The following is a 20,078-nucleotide window of genomic DNA, read 5'->3' as shown; positions in this document are numbered from 1 at the left end:
GTATGTAGTAGAGAAGTATAGAATCATGGATGAAACAATTCATGATTCGATCGAATTTTCTATTTTGTTTTCAGGCTCGAGTTGTTTAACGATCTGTACTACAGACTGCGATTGACAACTAAACCAACTATGAAAGCAATGTGCTTTCCGGTGAGGATGTCGTTTAGCGCGAGTCTAGCCATGTGTAGTCTTCGAAGAATGAATGAAACAAGTTGGAATATTTTATTCACACGCGAAGACTAAAGTTTATGGAAAATGTCAGGAAAGATTGGCGCTTTTAATGACACCAAGCTAAGGATCATCTGTTATTGATCCAGTTTTACTACAGGAGCCTGAACTTAACTAACTTTATTCATACTGTTTCGTATTTTTAGCCCTTACATGAAAATGGCATCACCAACAGGGATTCGAAGGTAAGCGCGTGCTTATTTATTTATAACTACTCTCTTTATATCCTAAACTTTAACGACCATAATTTAACTTTTTCATCTCTAGCAACAAAATGTTTTACTGTGTTCCTCGGATGACGAAACGCTTATAAAGGTTTGTGTCGGTTGTGTATTGAACTTAATCTCAATTCAGAGTTTTGTCCGTGATTTCGTTTTACGAAAGCAGAGCGCATTCTGCGAACGTTTTCACATGGAAATGATGTGATGCATATAACGTGAGAGGGTAATCTGTAGGAGCCTTGCTTATTAATCCAGCTAACCCTGACTAATCCATTTATTTTGTAATGAGCGAATTTTTGCCCGTCGGAACTATAGGATATAGAGTAGCTCTTCACCCACTAATTATAAATACGGCGACTTTGAGTGAAATCGCTCCGACAACATCTTTTATGCCAAAGTCAATTTGAATGCATTGGTCCTGGTAATTTTTCCGTGCAGATCAAGAAGCTGCCTCATTTAAGCGACCATGTCCTGTCGACTTATCCGCATTCCGAACAACTTTTGCTATTATCTGGGATGTTATGTGTCTTCAGTACGGGGGGCAATAATTAGTATCAATTATTCTATCTTCCGGCACCAAAACACCATCGAAACAATCATCAACAAAAATGAAACGATAATGCAGATAATTGTGCCATATATGGGGCCTCCAGAATTGAAACCAGTCGAAGTACAACGTTATTTCAATTGATTTTGTGAAATCTTTACTAGGGGTTAACTTCGAATTTTATCACATTCCCATATAGGGGAATTACTGAATAAAAAAATAATGTCCAACAGTCTTAATATGACATAATAATAAACTGAACATATACCATGTAGCCTGCAATATTTACCTTGCTTGGTATGTCAGTCAATCAAATCCATGTATGGCACAGCAATGGATGGAGGTGTAGTCAGTGAATAGATAAAGGTAATAATTGTTAGCGACTCTTGGGTTGCCATAATTTATTTGATCTAAAATTGAGAAACAAGGAACAAGTAAATTAATATATTATTGTCCATAGTTGTGAGGCTATCAGCATTGTGATATTCCAGGTTCGTGCGTACCGCTACCATGGGACAACATACCTTAGCGAACAAATAGTACTTCAGTGAATTGCTAGAACATACCTGAAGAACCGCCATAAACTTCAATTCTCAAAGATATGTTGCCATATCAATTCGCTCTATATGCAATAGAATCTACAATTGAGATTACAAGAACATCACTTTCACACAATTGAAACTATAATTGTATATGAATCACAAGGCCCTATACTGTGTAGTAACAGCATGTATTTTGTGACTTCTATAACAAAAAGAATATACAGAACAAAATGCAGGCTGTTTTCTTTCATATTCACATAATACCCCCAACCCCTGTATATTGGTAAATGGCAATTACATAATAGGAAAGAGAGAAAAATAAATCTATTTTTAATAACATCAGTGTAAAATGAATGACATATGGAACTGTACAGCAAAATATTGTGTAGGCATAATTCTTGTCATGCCTTCCATCACCAGATATCATGAAATTATCTCGGTTTTTTAATGTTTAAATTAATACGTCTAATTTAGAAAGCACAAAAATACCACCAAAATATAGCTGAAGAAAAATACTTTAACCCAATCGCTTCTGTTTTAATCCAGAAATTAATCAATATTGCTGTTAACCTGACACTGCAGTGCAGCTCTAAAAATTATATCAAATTATACTGGATTACAAACGAAAATATAACTCGCCTTTGGAATTTCGTTATTTTCTTTTTTATTTTTATCCTGTCGTCTTTTAACCGTTACATGTAAACTGTAAAGGCTTTAGCTATCTTTTCTGATAGTTTTTAAGTCAGGATGGGCAGAAAAACTCGAAAAATATAGCTTTTTTTATTTGTTATTGTGTATAGCGAGGCGTTGCTCAGCGGCACGCACATGTGGTTGTCACATGAGGTTAAAGGTGTCAAAAACGTAAGGTTGCCTACCCCGTTGGAGTAAAATAAGCCCGGTAATCGATTTCCGAAGTAAAATTGTCCCTAGAAGTCATAATTGTAAAATTTTCGCCAATATGGTGATAATTATATGCACATTTCCAGTTTCCATTTGTAAACACGTTTGTTGGAAATATCACTACAAATCACCAAAGCGACTGTATTTCAAGTAAAATAGATGAAAATATTGGTGCCAATGTATACTAGAAATATTTGGAGGTTTTTAGGCGAGATTTTTGGAAGGCTTTCCGTATTTTCGCTTCTCTAAAATTCAATTTAAAAAGTAATAGTTCGGCAATAAATTTCTTGCCTTATAGGAAAGCTTTTGAAATGAACTAAATTTATACAAATAGGTAAATGTTTTTTCTTTGAGATAACACAATTTCTAGTTGATTTTATAAAATACTTCCAGATAAAATCAACATTATCTGTGTGCGCGCTTTACGAGCAGACAGCAATGAGTTTAGTGGTCTCATATTTATTAAAATGGGTTGAGTATTCGCACAGTAATCACATGCTTAAATCAGCTTACCACTTTGAAATATCCTCTGATCGGACGTCTAACTGAGAGGGTCCCTTAAACATCGAGAATACTTCATTAACAAGTGCCGCATCCTGTCCTGTTTGAGAAGTTATGAGAACTTTTTCTTGGGTATTGTTTACTCCTTACTCTGTTGGAAGTTCCATTCTGTTGTATGAGAACAACACTTGTATTTGGTTTGGTGAAAGGATGCAGATTGTCCGTTGGATGTTGTGCTTATGTATTAGAGACTGACCACATTAGATATCAGCGCAAAATTGACACATTCATGGGACTCGAACCCAATCTCCTAAAAAGGAGTATCCGAAATGTGTTCTTTGTGTGGCCAGGAAAAAGCGAGAGCTACAGGGCAACTCGCAAACCGACTGGCAGACAATACGAACGTACAACACAAAACACACAACCGACGACACAACATCCAACAACCCACAACCCACTAACTCTGTAGCTGAAACGACAAAAAATATGGTGAGTTGTTCCTAGAAAAGGAAGCATTTACAATTAGCTGAAGGCAATTGCGGCTAGGGGTTTAACTGACGGCATGGATATGGGGTGGCTTCTTAGGGTTGGATACTGAAACTAAACTACGATCGTCTTTGTCTGAAAAACACAAAAAAAATTATTAGTAGCTCCCTAGAAAACGAAGAGCAAAACACAGTTAGACAAGCAGTGAGCCGTGTTTCCAGATACGGGGACAGAGATTCTTAGCTAACAGAGTGGCCACGGGGATCTACTTCTATTAAAAAAATAATTACACATACCTTGATCCTACCTAAAGAAAGAACTAACTTACCTGAAGAAAACGGTCCCAGACGGCCCTGTTTTAAAGCCTGTAGGCTCTTGCATAATTCAGCAAAATTAAGACAACTTGATTGGTTATTTCTGTGCACAGGTCAATTTGTCATTGGTCAATTTTTGTACTCCATGATTGGTTCAATAAAAACCAATCAGATTGGTTAATCTATATTCAAATTTTGATCCCGTTTCTTTGATATTTGCAAGGTGATTGCACAACAAATGTTCGATTTCACACGTTTTGGAGCATATTCCAAGCCAATGTATCACAGTATGTGTGTATTTGTTCGATTATTTCTCTCATGAAGTTCACAAAAAAATACAGTTCAATCATTATTAAAAGGCTTTATTTCCCCACCAGCTTTAGAACCCCATCGAGCAGGAAAGTCGGAATTTAAAAGGCAAGTAAATCTTTCAAACTGTTGTAGCATTTGAATTATGTGGTACATTTAATCACGGAACCTTTCAGAATATTGTCGAATTGGGCATGGCCTGGAATAATAGTATATATAACAAACTGACAAAATCGCAAATGTAGTAAATTTCAAGGCTAAATATTGCAAATTCCAGTCGAAATATGGCGTTTTACCGCCATGCATACATAGCTATTCACAGGTATGATATTCACGCGTTTTATATATTCAATATTACACATCAAAGCGGCCTAATCCTTAGGATATTGGCCAAAAATGTAAACGAAAACCGGTTGCAGTGGTTTAGTTCAAATATACAGTACTATTTTGATATATATAGCGTCAAAATCGAGCCTTTAGAAGATTTTTGCCGATTTTTTATATAAACATACCGATGATATGAATTATCGCATCACCGGCAATAATATTTCACAATAATAAAAATATGGAAAACAAATTCGGGCAAAAAGCCGAAATTCTGACCTAGTTCCGATTCGAGCTTGTCTTAAGCACGTGCTTACCAACGATTATCGCTTAGCACTTATGAAATGCTATTTCTTCGATTCTTTTGCACATCCTAGCCCAAGAATTACTTAAAATTACAACAGATTGACAACATGTAAAATTGGGACATTTCGAAGACAACAGAGTACCAAAAAAGATGAAAGATATGGAATTTCTAAAATATCTTGCTATGGGTGAGTAATTTGAGATAACAAAGCAACGTATTATTTTGATTATTGTTTTTACTTATAAAAAAATGCAGGTTATAACTATATGCTGGTTGGAATATACTATTCAAATAATCATTTCAACTGCTATTGTTTAGTGGTATTCCGGGGTCTTTAGCCCAAATATTTCTGAGATATTTAATGTCTTGCTTCTGTGCAACATTATTGTCAGGAGTAATAGCCTATTTTGCTGTACAGTTCCATTTATCATACACTGGTGTTATATAAAATATAATTTTTTTATTCTCCCTTTCCTATTATGTAATTGCAGAACGAATATTCAATATATTAGTGTACCACATAAAAACTCATTATGACAATCGTAGCGGACGTCTATTGCATCGGAGATACGAATTGTGGTAAGCCAAATTCAATGTTATTTCTCGCGATTTTTCCATGATGTCTTACATTGTGGTTTTTTAAACATTCTTCAATGTTTCCTCAGTCTGCGAGCTGAGAACTAGGCCTTGGCTTAATTCAAGTTGAAAAACCGGTTTAACCTTTGCAGTCATCTTGAAATTTTAGCCCATTTGCGTTTAAAACGTTCGCATAAAAAAAGTATTTATAAATTTTCGACCTGTATTTTTACAAACTTTAATTTTTTGTGTGTTCTCGTTTTTTTTCAACTTGAATTAAACTTTGACTTTACCCCGCGGATGCTTGACAAGCACACGTCGTTTGTTTATTTTTTTGACCAATCAGATTCGTTCTTCAAACCGCATTTTATATCTCGCATGGTTCCACGATATTTTTCGGCAAATAGGCAAAAGTTTTGTACATTTTTTGTGCATTTTCATTTGCTTTTTAAAATATTTTTAATGGAATATTTATTGTTCGAGTATCTAAAATGTATTTGTGATAATTTATTTGAGGGATTCTCGTTGTTTTGATATGAAATTTTGCGAGTGAAATTCGTATGTATGTTTATATTATTACAAGAGTTTCCATCCTTCTCAATAACTATATATTTATATGCTTCGCGATCACTGACGTTACTGAACTTGCAACCGTAACTGGACTATTTACTTTTTCTTTCAACAATATTTATTGGGGTTCCTATGCTCAGTGGTCATAATATTAGACCAATTAGACTGGCGTACACGCGCGAGGCGCAAGCGCCGCGAGAAGGAAAACATGTCTGGGCAAGGGCTGCCTATATGTATAAACCTAAATGGACCAATTACCGTAAAATCGTTGTGTGTGTGCCCGAATTAAAGCAGGGACTTTTGCCTGGTCCGTTAACTTACCTGTTGATATAACGTGCGCGGATTGCGAGAAACGGAAGAAATATTGGTCACAAATAAAACTAATGTTCTTCCAAGGCCAGTTTTAACCAGTAATTCTGAGGTTACAACTAATATTTGAAGTTTGTGCTTAATATTACCTTCAAACGCAGATTTTAGCCTTGTAATTTGTAATAAAAGGATCTGTAATTTGTGCTTCATACAGATACCTTTCATACAGAGTTTAGCCTTATTCTAGACAAACAGTGCAGGCGAGTGTGAGGTGATTTCAGCACCTCTCTGGTTATAGAAGTGCAGTTGTTGAACGACTCCTGCACAATGGAGCGTCAAGAAGATGGTTGCTTGGCAATGGGTTGATCACGGTTACAGTCAACAACCGGGAAACTTCGAACATGTCATGCGCATATTGTTCGGCAGGAAAAGTGTTTGTGGGAGATGATTCACTGCAGAAGGGCACGGAGCCTGAGGTTTTAAAAGTTGAGCTTAAGAGAAACAAAAACAAGGCCTCAATTAGTCAGGTAAGGAAAATGCTTTGAGTATCATTGTTTAAATTCGCATACGCTGTTTGCCCAGCGTATTCATGCTTAAACAACAAAATATATTTGCAAGAGCGACCAAGTTTTAATATTCTTCTAGTGAAAGCTCTTAGTAACGTATTTGACATTTCCAGGCTTGTTCAACTGATAGCAAAGCTCGTGCAAATGATTCTAGCCAGGTGTCAAACACAAAATTCGATACGAAAGCAACTGACCTTCTTACCCGCGATTTAAAGGCCACTGGTACCGTAGGCTCAGTACAGAAATCTTGTGACTCAAGCAATGGGTGCAGTTGCGTTGGTAAAGGATGGGTTCAGATTGTGGTTCGAAGACCAACCAGAGATACTTCGTGGATTTTGAGACTACAAAGTCGGCCGAAACTCGATGAAACACAAACTTCACTACCAGCGATGGGAAAGACAGGGATTTATGAAAGTTTAATTTCAAAACAATCCTTTGGTAAGCCCATTTATTTTCTCAAACCTTCCCAACCTTCAATTGTGCCAGGCGTCACTAGAGTTGTCGATGGGGAAAACTTTGTTGAAGTTTGCAAGTCAAAAGGCAAGCGATTCTATCGCTACAAAAATTTTTAGAGTTTGCGTTTTTATTCTAAAATCCATTTTACTTCACATATTTCTTTAGTTGTTCAGTTATATTGACAAGCAATTGCTTTTGACTTTCAGGAGCGATTTATTACTATATCGACAATGGCTTGATTGGTGAAGGTGGATTTGGTGGAGTATTCAAGGGTGATGCCATAAAAAGAACTAAAAAAACACCGGTAATTCTCACACAATGTCTCTGCTTCAAAAAACAAGCATTTTCCTTGGCATTATTGGCCATATTGCCCTGCTTCTGGGATGAATTAAGATTCCAAAAATCTTATTAGGTTGCCAGCCGTTGCGTTGATTTTTCAGGAAAACCATCTGGTTTTTCATTTACCAAGAGATCGATTTTGCAATTTTTACATTTGAGACAAAGGGATTAAGGTAAACATTGACATTTCGTTGCCGTTAATATTAAAAGTGTTCAAATTTCTGGCACAATGGCACTCAATAAGTACTTTATTGGTGCCAGGCGAAGAAAGTCAGCATAATGTTCCTTTATCCTTGAGTTATTATTGTCTTGATGATGACACTAATAATGCTGTCATTGCTGTGGCTATATTGCTAGCCTTGTTAATTCATTATTTTTGTCCTTTTAGATTAGAACAGAATTTTGCAACATTGCATGGGGAAAGACATGAGGGGACTCAATAAATAAATGAGAGACCAATGGTAACTGAGGAAATCTGATAATTAGGAAGTTTTAGATCAAAGAGGACATTATATTATAATAATGATTAGCCTAAATCTAGTTTTTCCATGAATACATACCATATTTTATGTGGTACTATCTGTAAAAGATACATGTATTCATATCATGCTAAATATATGTTCTTATGCCAGCCCATTGTTCTTTATGGATGACTCTGACATGGTATCAAAAGTCAAAAACTGTTCATCACCTGGACTATTGGCAGCCGGATGACTTAAAGAGATAAGCTCTGTTGAACATTTTGATTGCATAAAAAAACGGTAGTAATATAATTTTATATATTGTAACATTATTATTGCTTCAACATGCTTGCTTGTAACTCATCCATGCTATGAAAATTGTTATCCATACCTATAAATTTTGCTATATGGTACAACTTATTTGTATACTTGCTAAAATTTGTTGTAATCACCTATATAGGTATTTATATGCATATGTTTCTTTTGACTCTTTAGTGTGACGGCATGCTTAACTTAATAGTACATTTTTTAAATGTTTGTAAATAATACCTATAGATAATGAAATGTAGTGAAATCATGTAAGCCAACATTTTTTGTCGTGTTTGTTTTGTAATACAGATATGAAACTGAAGCCAAATCGAGTCACACGTTTTTTTGCCCAATGTGCGCATGACGTAACTTGCTTGGCAAGTGTCATGTTGAAATTTAATAAGTAGATCGATAGAAAATCGAATTATTGACAAACAAATGCTGATTTAAACAAAACCTTTAAGGCGATGTCTATTTTTTGTTATTTTAACCTACACATCAGTTTTTCCCTGACGAAAATGTTCTATAGAATCCTATAGAATATGCTATAACATATTCTAAATCCCATAGAATATTGTATAGGACTTCTTATCCTATAGCATATTCCATTGCCATATTCTATAGAATTTAGAGATGCTATAGAATATTCTATTGCACATTCACAGTAAAATATATTCTATAGAACATGCTGTACACAATATTCTATAGAATTTAGAGATGCTATAGAATATTCTATTGCACATTCACATTAAATATCCAATAATATGTTCTATAGAACATGCTGTACACAATATTCTATAGAATATATGTTATTAACAGAATGAGACACAATTTATGCAAATTTAAAAATATAACATTTTTAGTACACTATTCATTGGTCGAGAATTATATTCGCATTTTTTGTAAGGTTCTCTCAACATACTTTTGAAGTCTTAAAGTTAAAATTCTCAGCAGAAATCATTCGTTTTGTAAAGACAAATCACGAATATTTCACACATATGACATATCTCATATCTGTTTCATAATATGCCCGTTCGCAGGTTAGATGGCGGGCGTTTTGCCCAAACAAGGCCGCAAGGTTATGTGGGACTTGTTTAACCGCCACGCATTATTTTCAAATTTTGAGCGCGTCTTTGTATGTAGTTTGTCATCCGTTGATTCAACCTTTGTAACTGATACTGGTAGAATTTAGTGCGTTTTTCTTTCGTATTTTAACATAAAATACGCATTCTTTGAATTTGTCAAAGAGGAATCATAGGAGGGTGGTGAAACGCGCTGTAGTATGCGAGAAGAATCAGAAGATATGGATAATTTCGTGAATGCCTGAAAGGTGACTAGGATCGTGAGAAAGAAAGGCCATGGCAATGAGAAATTTCTAAAGTTAAGAAAATAATCAAAAGTTTATTGACCCATCTATACAACAACATGTGTAGCTAAAGTATTGGAATTCAGTGGTGAGTGTGTTTCGTATATGCTATAAATGCTATATGTTTGTATAGGCAACATATGTTCTGTATACCATTATAATTAATCTCATAAATTTTTATTCACCTTTAGATTAAACTTTTTATTTGAACATTTTATTTACACCTTTTATTTATACCACTATAAATAGAGCCATTCCAACTAAAAATTATTTCTGTCAAGACATTTGCACTAGCTCTAGATAAATTTTATATATCATTAAAATTGAATTAAATATAAGCTAGGCCTCAAGTGTTTAATTGTGTGTTTACTGTTAAAATTTACAGATTTCCTTTTGTCCAAGCATCACACTAACCAAAGGTCAAAATGGAGCTCTATTAAAGCAATATTAAATGTGAAAGGTTTTGTTTATGCAGTGCCGTGGATGCAAGAACAACTTTGCTCTCATTCCATCACTGGAAAGGCTTCAAATGCCTAGCTTAATTCAAAGAAAAGGATGCAAAACCAGAGCCAGAGAAAGTTAAGAGTATGTATGGTAAGCAGTATAATTAATTGTTAGTAATTATGTCTGGTCTAAGTTAATATATCTTTTATACATATCTTGGTTCAGTTATTGATGAGTTTTACCTTTTGTAGCTGTGTCTAAAGTATGGTGCAAAAAGGTTTGAGGGAAAAGAGGCTGACATATGACAAGTTATGGCACCAAAGATTAATAATATTGTGCAAGTTGAGAAAACCAAGTTGAAAGCATCTGGACATCAGTAACTATATGACATTCCATTTTCTACTATTTACATGTTCTGTACATGTAAATATATTTAATATAATAGCCTAGTTATATTTTTGCTATTTTCTTGCACAGTCATTTTATTTGGTGGGAAAACTGCAGTATGGTAATAATTTTATCTAGAAAATATTGAATAAATTTATACATTCATAAAAAACCAAGCTAAAATATTTCAATTTGAGTGACACCATATTGTTTTTAATTACTTAGAGCATAATATTTCAATTGAATCCTCTTCAAAATGTGTGAAATGTATATAATTTTCACTTAACTACCATTTAAGCTAAACAGCCTTCAAACAACCGGCTGCAGTTGTTTTATCCACAAAACAAAATGATTATTTGACAGACTTAATTACCAGAACTAGAGTTCTACATGCAGATTAAAGTTATATGGACACTTATAGGACTTGTTTTTTATTCTTTGTTGTATAATATATGTATTTCAATTTCTTTAATCTCTAGATTTATTTATATGTAATTTAAGCAAGGGATTTTCATTAAATCTTTGCATCAATTGAACGTTAAGTAAATAAATTTGTTACATATATTTGGGAATATTTTATTTGTTTGTATATCTCACTCTTGGCAGAAAGAAGTTTTGATTATGTTGTTATAAAGTGATATATTTCAAAGTCGAAAAATGGACGAATGTTGAATATACCATTTATCATCCAATAGCATATTTAATAGATTATCCATAAAATATACTATAGAATACATATTCTATGGAGCATTTTATCACATATTCAATAGGATCATTAATGGAATATTCCATAGATTGAAAATATTTTATGGAACATTTCATATAGGATGTCATAGAATATGTGTTAGAATGTTCCATAGAATACCAGTATTCTATAGAACATTCTAATGAATGTTCTGAAGGATATTCTATTGAATATTCTATAAAACATGGCATATGTTATAGAATATTCTATTAAAGGTGCTATAGAACATGTTGTAGAACGTTCCATAGAATAGGTTCCAAAATCCCTTAGAATATTCTATAGGATATTCAGTAGAGAATTTTAATGGAATATTCTATAGAACATTTTTGTAAGGGTTACATCGTCTTATTTAACACCCGAAGTTTGTGTGGTTTAGTTTTTGCACTTTTGGCGCTAGCATTGGAGCGACTAAATAGCATAAGCTATATAATCATACGAAGTATACAAAATGCGACTTGAAAATATTTATTTCTACATATGCTGTGACAGGAAAATCTATGTACAAGAATGTATAAAATGTCTAGTGTACTTAACGTCCTTCAAAAGTTTTTGTCCTAAGGCTTGCCGACCAGAGCAGTTTCCATTTGCCACACCAGCAATGTACTCCATGTTTAGTGGATAAAATAAGGTTGAGTGCTCTTCGATAGGATAACATTTGCCCTCCACCGCAATCATCAAAGTTTGAACGTCTGAAATGTCTTCTGAATCATTATCCTGATCTATGGAATCAACAACCTTTAATAAGAAACCAATGTTTTTTAGAAGGACTTTAAAAGTATTTAAAAAACAAAGTCAGCCCACAAAGGTTCTTACACTTACTGAACAAATCTTAAAAAAGAGAGACTGAGATTCTCCTACATTCTTCTTCAATAATTCCTTCAAAATCTAAGCAACTGTGCTCTGGATGTCTGTTAAAAAAATTGTTTATCAAGATAGATTATGTTAGATTATAAATAGGCATATTTCATGTAGCAATAGCCTGTATTGCTATAATACTATAATTTTGCCATTGGTTTGGGCAAATTATTATTAATTGCATGACTTACCTGATTTCCCAGTAATTGCTCTCTCCACTCTGTTTATAAGAACAAATGTAGTTTCTTGTTACATTTCTTGGCATAGTCCAAAATATTTTTCTCAATCAATGGATTGAAATTTGCCAATAATATCATGGATTAACTTGTGGTTTACTCTTTAAAATTCTGCTTTTACCTGAAAAAGAATTAATAGAGTTTGCTAGATACATTGTGAAAGAAAATTCCTCTACTGGTAATTTAAAACCCTACTCTGTCAATTAACTAAAATATCAATGAGAATTTTATACAAAATATGGCAGGTAACTAAAAAGTAGCGAAGTAGCACACATGGGTATTATGTCGAACAAAGAAATTTGGCAGTCAATTATCAGCTTGGATAGTTTGTCAACAAGAATTATAGTACCTTATATCAATATTAAAGCTGTAAACTAAAAGCAAACTTACCTCTGTAACAAGCTAAAGTGCAGGATTTTTTCTTAAATTGTTTCTACCCCAGGCATTCTTATGCTCCATGAACCCTGTATCAGAAAAAATATATTTATTGATATGTTTAACAAGTCAGATCCATTTCTTAAAGGTATCATAGAGGTGGTAAACATAAATAATCGTAAAGATTATGTACATCAACAAGGTTATCACTTACTCTTCCACCACAATTGAGTCAGCAAGGAAGGGATATTTCCAAATTATCATAGGTGAAATATTTTGTTTTTCTCCATGGTTTGATAAATTAATTTTATACGCCTGATTGTTGACAGTAAATATCCCTCATTCCCTTGTGAACCAATGTTACGTAAATGCATCCACTGACCGAAATATAATAATGAGTAAGAGTCAGAGTGGACGCATAATCGACATATTTGGGGATATAGTGTCGCGGCAACCAACCGTACAACGAGAGAAAGGCGAAATTTTAATTTGAAATTTCAAACATCGTCTCGCTTTGCCTTTTTTGGATTTATTAACAATCGTTTTTAGTTTTTTACGAATTTTAAGACAGTGTAAACTGAAAAGAGAGTAAATAATATACTTTATTAGAGATTTATAGAAAATTTCGTATTCATTGCAATAGAACTGTAAAACCATAGAACCGTAGAACAATGGAACCGTAGAATCCTGGAACTGTAGAACCCTGGAACCGTAGAACCATAGAACCATGGAACCATATAACCGTAGAACGTAGAACCGTAGAACCGTAGAACCATAGAACCATAGAACCGTAGAACCATCAAACAATAAAACCATAAAACCGTAGAACCGTAGAACAATTTAATGGTAGCATTATATTATTAGTGCCGTATAATTATGCATTACATATTTATTTAATTATTACAATATATTTCGTTACTCGTAACACGGCCTTATAACCCTCATTAGTGATCTGCCACATAATATTTCATCAGTCCTTTCATCACGCGCCCGACGTCAAAGTTCACGAATCGGGTATGCGCCAAAGATCATAACGGAATTGCAATCGAATGTTTTCGATTTTGAGTAAGTGTAATAGTTCTGGATACTTTTGTACTTTCACACTCAAGTACTGCTCTGGTATATTAAATAATACCAGGTAATTGTAATATTTTTGTTATTACAAATTACAAGTTTTCTAACCGAGTATGTGACTTTAATACCTGAGTGTCAATGTTTGTCAAAGTCATTTAGATGTAAATTTTGATTAAGATGTCTTTTGCAACCTGGGCTTATCTGACGTGATATGTATCCTGACTTCCTATCTTCCACCATATTGATACAATATAATTGCTGCATGATCCTGGGTTTCAAATTGGAATTTGCTTGCAAATGCCTAACATATATAATAGCTCTTTGTTATGATAAACAACTATTAGAAAGTTTTGGCAAAATGTCAAGAATTCAGACCAACTCCAAAATAGAGGTTCTTTTGCTGATTTTCCTAACAAATGATGTTGAAATCAATCCTATGTCCTTTTAGGATTTTATTATCATTTCCATAATTTCATGCAAATTATTGTATGTAGGATTTCAACACCTGACAACTATCATTCTGTCTTTCTATGTATTTTGGCAACTGGAATATAACTGCAGCCATAAAGTTCTCAATCTAGTTTTGTCATTGCACATGTGAATGGTTGGTAACCACATGGAGTAAGTTATTAACTGACAAATTTTCAAAAATATTTTATTGGGCTTTCAAAGATTTTCTAAACATCTTGCCAAGCTTGAAGGCACCAACAGAAGTTATCATTGGTGGGAGAAAAGGTCAGTTGTCAATCTTGAGATAAAATAAAACTGACAACTGCTGGTAATTTGTAAAAAAACTGTTTTTGTTTTATAGACAAAGCAGGCAAAAGACTCAGAATATTACAATTTCTACTGAGCGCAGAGAAGACCTTATCACAGAGGCTTTAGTAAGGAAGTGTAATTTTTATTATTTCGTACCTTTGTTTTACTGTATTGTACAATCTGTCAATTAACCACTGATTATTATATTTTAAAAGTTCTACAAAGACTTTGCTGGTCATAAAAGTGGAAGTGATATGGTATGTTCGGGTTAATTATACCTCATTCCCTAAAATGAAACTATTCGCAATAAATTCAAAATCGTAATTCATCATAGTATCAATGCCCCCCCTCCCCTCTGTCTTCAAAAAGTTAGGTCCATATTCCTTTTCTAATTTAATAAGTGGGTTCTTAGTAAAGTGATAAGCTAACTGAAGCTAACGTTTCGAAACTATTTCAACATCAACATATGCCATATTTTTGTGTAGAAGTTTAGTGGTTATAAATTACATTGCAGTGAACGAAAGGTTGCACTCATGTTAGAGGTACCACGGCGGGCACTGGCTGGAATAAATTCGCTCACGTAGATCGTGTCGGTCGCGACCCGCAATTTTTGGGAAACTGGGTTCGAGTTTTTTTAATACGGAAAAACAAGGAATTTCGATTTTATCTCCACTTTTACGCCTTCCCATAAGGCCTCTTTTTACTGTTCAGAAAATTGAGTCGATGAGCGAAGTAGAGCTGATCAAAATCTCCCGTTTGATACCAAATATGCAGAGAAAAGATTTAATTTGACCTACTTTTTACGTGCAAGTAGATACCCTATTTTGAAGAATTGTTTTGGTATTCACATTGAGTACACACAATGGTATGTTTGGCTTCATTAAACTTTGGGCAGCTACGTTGTTGTGCTTGTTCTTTGGCAAATACTTAACGCTTAGGTATGTTCTTCGATCGTATGTTTTTTGTTTGGCAAGAAAGCGCTTATTTTCCTTGTATTTTATGGATTTTATCATGTTTCTAGCATGGCTGCCTCAAGTGGTGTAAGGAAGAGGCGATACAACAGATTTCCCTGTTGGGAAATATATGGTCTTGCAGAAGGAGAAATGGGACAATGTTTTAAAAGAAACAAAAGCTATTCAGGAAACAGATGTGCAATTAGCTCAGAAAGAGAAGGAACTTTGTTCAAAACGTGAGAGAATGAGACGAATAGATGCAAAATTTAGTGTATTTTTTTAAAAAATTGAGTTATATAAATATTAATTTGATTGTGCTTTGAATGTAGACCTGAGCAGCATGTTTCACGGACTGGTACTCTACTACACAGCCAGAAACGCCACAGACTTGTTGCAAGTTGTCAGTTTTACCGGCTTGTTTCAAGTTATCAACCGGTTGCAAAAAGCTGGTTAATTTCAACAAGTTGCGACAAGCCTGTGAAAATCAGTCTTGTTGCAACTTGTCATAATTAGCAGTCTTGATGCAACTTGTCAATCCCAAGCTTGACAAGTCTGATTGAACAACTTGCAGCAAGTCTGTTGTAACTTCTAACAGGTTTGTTGACAACTTGCATCAGGTCTGATGAGAACAACTTGCATCAAGTCTGTTGACGACTTGCAGCAAGTCTGTTGACAACTTGTAACAGCCCTGTCTGAACAAGCTGATGCAAGCCATGCGAACACATCAGATATCAGTTTGATACAACAAGTTGCAACAGGCCTGCAGCAGACTTGTTGCAACTTGGGTGTTTTTGGCTGTGTATATTATATTGGCTTTTGTATTTTTTTTCCTGCTGCACACATTCTAAATAAAATTCATAATTGCCTTCAGATTGAAAACCTTGATAAATATATTGAGGAAGGGGGTGATGTTATCAGTGAAGTGAATAGAGCAGGTAGAGCAGGTCATGGTAGTTCAGAGCCACCTAGGAAGAAAAGATGTATTTCAGAGAGATCAACCTCAATAAGAATGAGAAACCCCACTCAGTTTGGTTCAAATAGTACAGTAGTCTAGCTACTTCAAGAAGGAGGAGTTCAGAGACATTGAGGCAGCATGTCAGATTCATGGCTACTAATCACTCAAATTTACCAGGCCAAGTTGGTCTGTGTGACACAGCAATAACAAATGTTCTGAAAAACTTTTAGTTAATGTTTTTTCAACAAATGTTAAAACAGTTAAAAGAGTAATTCCTAAGATATTACAGAAAGGTATAAATGATTATGAAAAGTCAAATGATAACATGACAAGAAGTATCGCTGTGTATTATAGTGGCGGTAAATGGGTAAAAGGAAGTATCGTAATGTTTATAGGGCAAGTAGTTACAAAAAGAGTAATGAAGCAAAGTCTCTTCGTATAAAAATCAATAACTGCCCTATTCCGAGACTGTTGCCTTACCATAAGCTTGCACATTATATTAAATCAATAGATATTGGTAAACTTTATTCCATTAGGGAAACACTTTGTGATGGTCTAGATGAAATTGACAAAGTTGATGGGGTGTATAGAAATATTCAGGAGATAGTTCTTATTCTTGCTAGATACTAGTTAGTTAGTTTTCTTAATTTAGGCAGGAAAGTGCTAAGCAGCAATGAGAATTATCTATTGTTTGGAGCCAATTGTAAAGAGGATTGTGTGCCAGTGCGTCGGTTTCTACAAAAGTGCTTGAGTGATATTAGTGTTTTGGAGAAAAGTACCTTTCAGGTTGAGTGTGGTGGTGAGATGGTTAATGTAAGATTTCATGTCTCAGAAATGCCTAACGACATGAAGATGTTGGCATTCTTGGGTGGAGAACTATCAAACGCAGCCACTTTCTTTTCTACCTTTGCAAATGTAAGCACCCATAATATGAGTTCTCTTGCAGGTTCTTTCAGTTTTTCTGGGAAGGAAATGTGGAAGCCCTGGAAATATGAAGACAGGGTCTCTGCTGCAAACAAGGTTGAAGATTTTAAGAAAACTATGGCCAAAAAACCATTGGCACCAGCCACAGTAAGATCTAAGGTAACATCCTTCATTGCCCAGTTGAAAAGCCGCCAGGAATTTCAACCCATTGTTGGAAGGTTGATTGATCGGGCTCATGTAGACCCGCTTCACCTAAAAAACAATGCTTGTGCACTTACCCATAGGTTGTTGCTTTATGAAGTAATTGCAATGACAAAGCTTGGACAGAAGGTGAATTCTTTTGCTCACTTCAAACTCTCCATTTAAAATGTACATCCTTTCCATGCGTGAATGCAATTTATCAAGGTTAGCGAATAAGATCATCAAGTGGTTTGATGAAACTGGTGCTAATGGAAAAAGTTTTGAATATCGCTTCACTGGCAAGCAGTCAAGACTTTTTCTCCTGCATTTCATGAAATTAATTTCATATATTGAACCTATTTCTGAGCCTGGTAGGCAGAAAACTATTCTGCATATTCTTGCATACATTTGCCTTCTTCTTAGAGATTGTGTTTCGATATTCAGTCGAATAAATATTTCAAATGATGAGATAAAGAAGCTTACCAATCTCTGTCGAGACTATTTCCGGGCAAATGCTCTGTTCTTTCAAGTAAATCCCACTGTTTGGACAATAGGCAATATTGTTCCTGCCCATACCAAGTACATGAAGGACAAATATGACCTTGGCAACGGTATTAACTCAATGGAAGGAAGAGAGGCAAAACATGTCTTCATTGCAAAATACAGCAGGAATACCAATTTTGTTTCCAGATGGGAACAAATTTTCCGACATGAGTTTGTATCCTTAATCTGGCTCAGGGAAAGAGGTTTAACCTTCCTAATGAGAGATCTGATCATTCTTGTGCCAAGTCATATATTCCCAAACAAGTAAGCTCTGGAGATTTGGCATACTGTTATTGTGGGTTGCAGAAGGTGTGCATGTCAGATGTTAAGTGTAGATTCTGTGCAGATAAGCTTAGGAGGTTGATTGTATCAAGTGTTTCCTCAGGGAAAAATCTTGTGTTTAAGTAGGTTTGATTAGCTTGGCCAACTTGGGTTACTCAACTGCCAGTGTTCTTGTGAATTATGTTCCAGCGGATGAAAACCTTAAACTGCTGGAGAACAGAACAGCAGCAGGGTAGCCAGGGCATGCGGCCAAACCTTTTGTGAACTTTTTGCTAATGTATTAATCTTTTTTATGAATTTGACTTGAAAAATAAATTTTTTATTAAATTATTCTGGCAAATGACTTCATTTGTTGTGATATGGGAATGATGGGAGGTGCACATATGAACACTAAGCTATCAGGGCCGTCATAAAGACATGTCGACAGGGGTGTTTGTCCAAAAATTACCGACAAAATTCTGAAAATCTACTAATTAACCCATTAAACGGCATTGTGCCCTGATGCACCCTACCTTTAGTATTTGCTCTGTCTAACACCAGACAATTTTACTCGTCATGTGAAAAGTGCTGGCACTTAATGGGTTAATATTTCATTTCCCAAAAATGTCGGCAAGCACGGGGGAGGCGGGTGGGGGAAGCTTGGACAAATTTAGAGTTATTTGTTTGTTGTCTTTACATGAAGGTCACACAGGCTACATACCGTAAATGCTCAGTTTGCAAGCAAGATTTGCATTTATGGAGCACGGCATTACATGATACAGTAATAAAGTGTGAATAAGTAACTACCAACAGACTGCAGATACACTATTTAATTTACCTACATACAAATGCACACCAACAGTAATGAAATAATTTTTTTCTTTTCATTTGTAAACATTAAAATGGATTTTTTGTACAAAAGCTATCATAATAGTACATGATTTCAACAGCAATTCAATCAACATATAAACAATGTTCAAAATGAGTAATACAAATCAAATTATATATAAACAGAAAGTATATAAATTTTACGGTATGAAACTCAAATTTCAACATTAAAACCCCCATCCTATGAAAGGTCACATTCATCTCCAGAAATTAATTCAGCGATACACTGCTGACACATGTAATATACCGCACATTATTTTTAGCTTGAAATCAGCCAAAAAATAAAAACATTGAACATGGGCATATTTTGTAGTTCTTATATAAAAAGAGTATTAATGAATTAGCTATGTTGGGGGAATCCATGTACATTCCATTCTCCATAATTAAAGGAAATTGTCAATTGCCCCTTCTTAAAATTACACATGAAAGCAAAATCTTTCCTATCACTTACTATTAGCTCAACTTTGTGTCCTCTTCTTCTACCTGCTAAAGTTCTCTTAAAATAGTTCTTGACCACTTTATCTTCATATCCTGACAGCAAGGTATATAATATATTACTTGACCACTTTATCTTCATATCCTGACAGCAAGGTATATTATATAGTTATATATATATAATATATATATTATATATATATAATTATATATATATAATATATATATATATATATAATAATATTATATTATATATATATATATATATATATATATATAATATATTTAGTAATATATATTATATTATATTATAATATATATTATATATATATTATAATATAATATATATATATATTAATATATATATATATATATATATATATAATATATATATAATATATATATATATTTTCTTTTGACGGCGCTGAATTAG

At 34.2% G+C, this 20,078-nt stretch overlaps 1 protein-coding gene and 1 pseudogene across 1 annotated transcript; both read left to right on the top strand.

Moving 5' to 3' along the window:
- The first annotated feature begins 6,626 nt into the window (after positions 1-6,626).
- LOC114544352 lies at positions 6,627-8,047 on the top strand. Its single transcript, XM_028563006.1, has 5 exons — positions 6,627-6,661; positions 6,814-7,240; positions 7,363-7,460; positions 7,569-7,668; positions 7,884-8,047. The coding sequence occupies exons 2-4, from the start codon at positions 7,090-7,092 to the stop codon at positions 7,665-7,667; spliced, it is 348 nt and encodes a 115-aa protein (XP_028418807.1). The 5' UTR covers positions 6,627-6,661; positions 6,814-7,089; the 3' UTR covers position 7,668; positions 7,884-8,047.
- Positions 8,048-14,363: 6,316 nt separating this feature from the next.
- Positions 14,364-18,469, top strand: LOC114544351 (annotated as a pseudogene).
- The last annotated feature ends 1,609 nt before the right edge of the window (positions 18,470-20,078 follow it).

Source organism: Dendronephthya gigantea, unplaced genomic scaffold (genome assembly GCF_004324835.1).
Source record: "Dendronephthya gigantea isolate DGI-Jeju-01 unplaced genomic scaffold, DenGig_1.0 000743F, whole genome shotgun sequence".
Lineage (NCBI taxonomy): Eukaryota > Metazoa > Cnidaria > Anthozoa > Malacalcyonacea > Nephtheidae > Dendronephthya > Dendronephthya gigantea.
The sequence above is the reverse complement of the archived record's forward strand: the minus strand, read 5'-3'. Positions and strand labels throughout refer to the sequence as shown.

Excerpts from the sequence above, each read along its gene's own strand:
- LOC114544352 (XM_028563006.1), top strand. The coding sequence starts at position 7,090 with ATGGGAAAGACAGGGATTTATGAAAGTTTAATTTCAAAACAATCCTTT. Across the intron at positions 7,241-7,362 it reads TGAAGTTTGCAAGTCAAAAG|GAGCGATTTATTACTATATC; the intron begins GCAAGCGATTCT and ends TTTGACTTTCAG. Across the intron at positions 7,461-7,568 it reads AAAGAACTAAAAAAACACCG|GTTGCCAGCCGTTGCGTTGA; the intron begins GTAATTCTCACA and ends AAATCTTATTAG.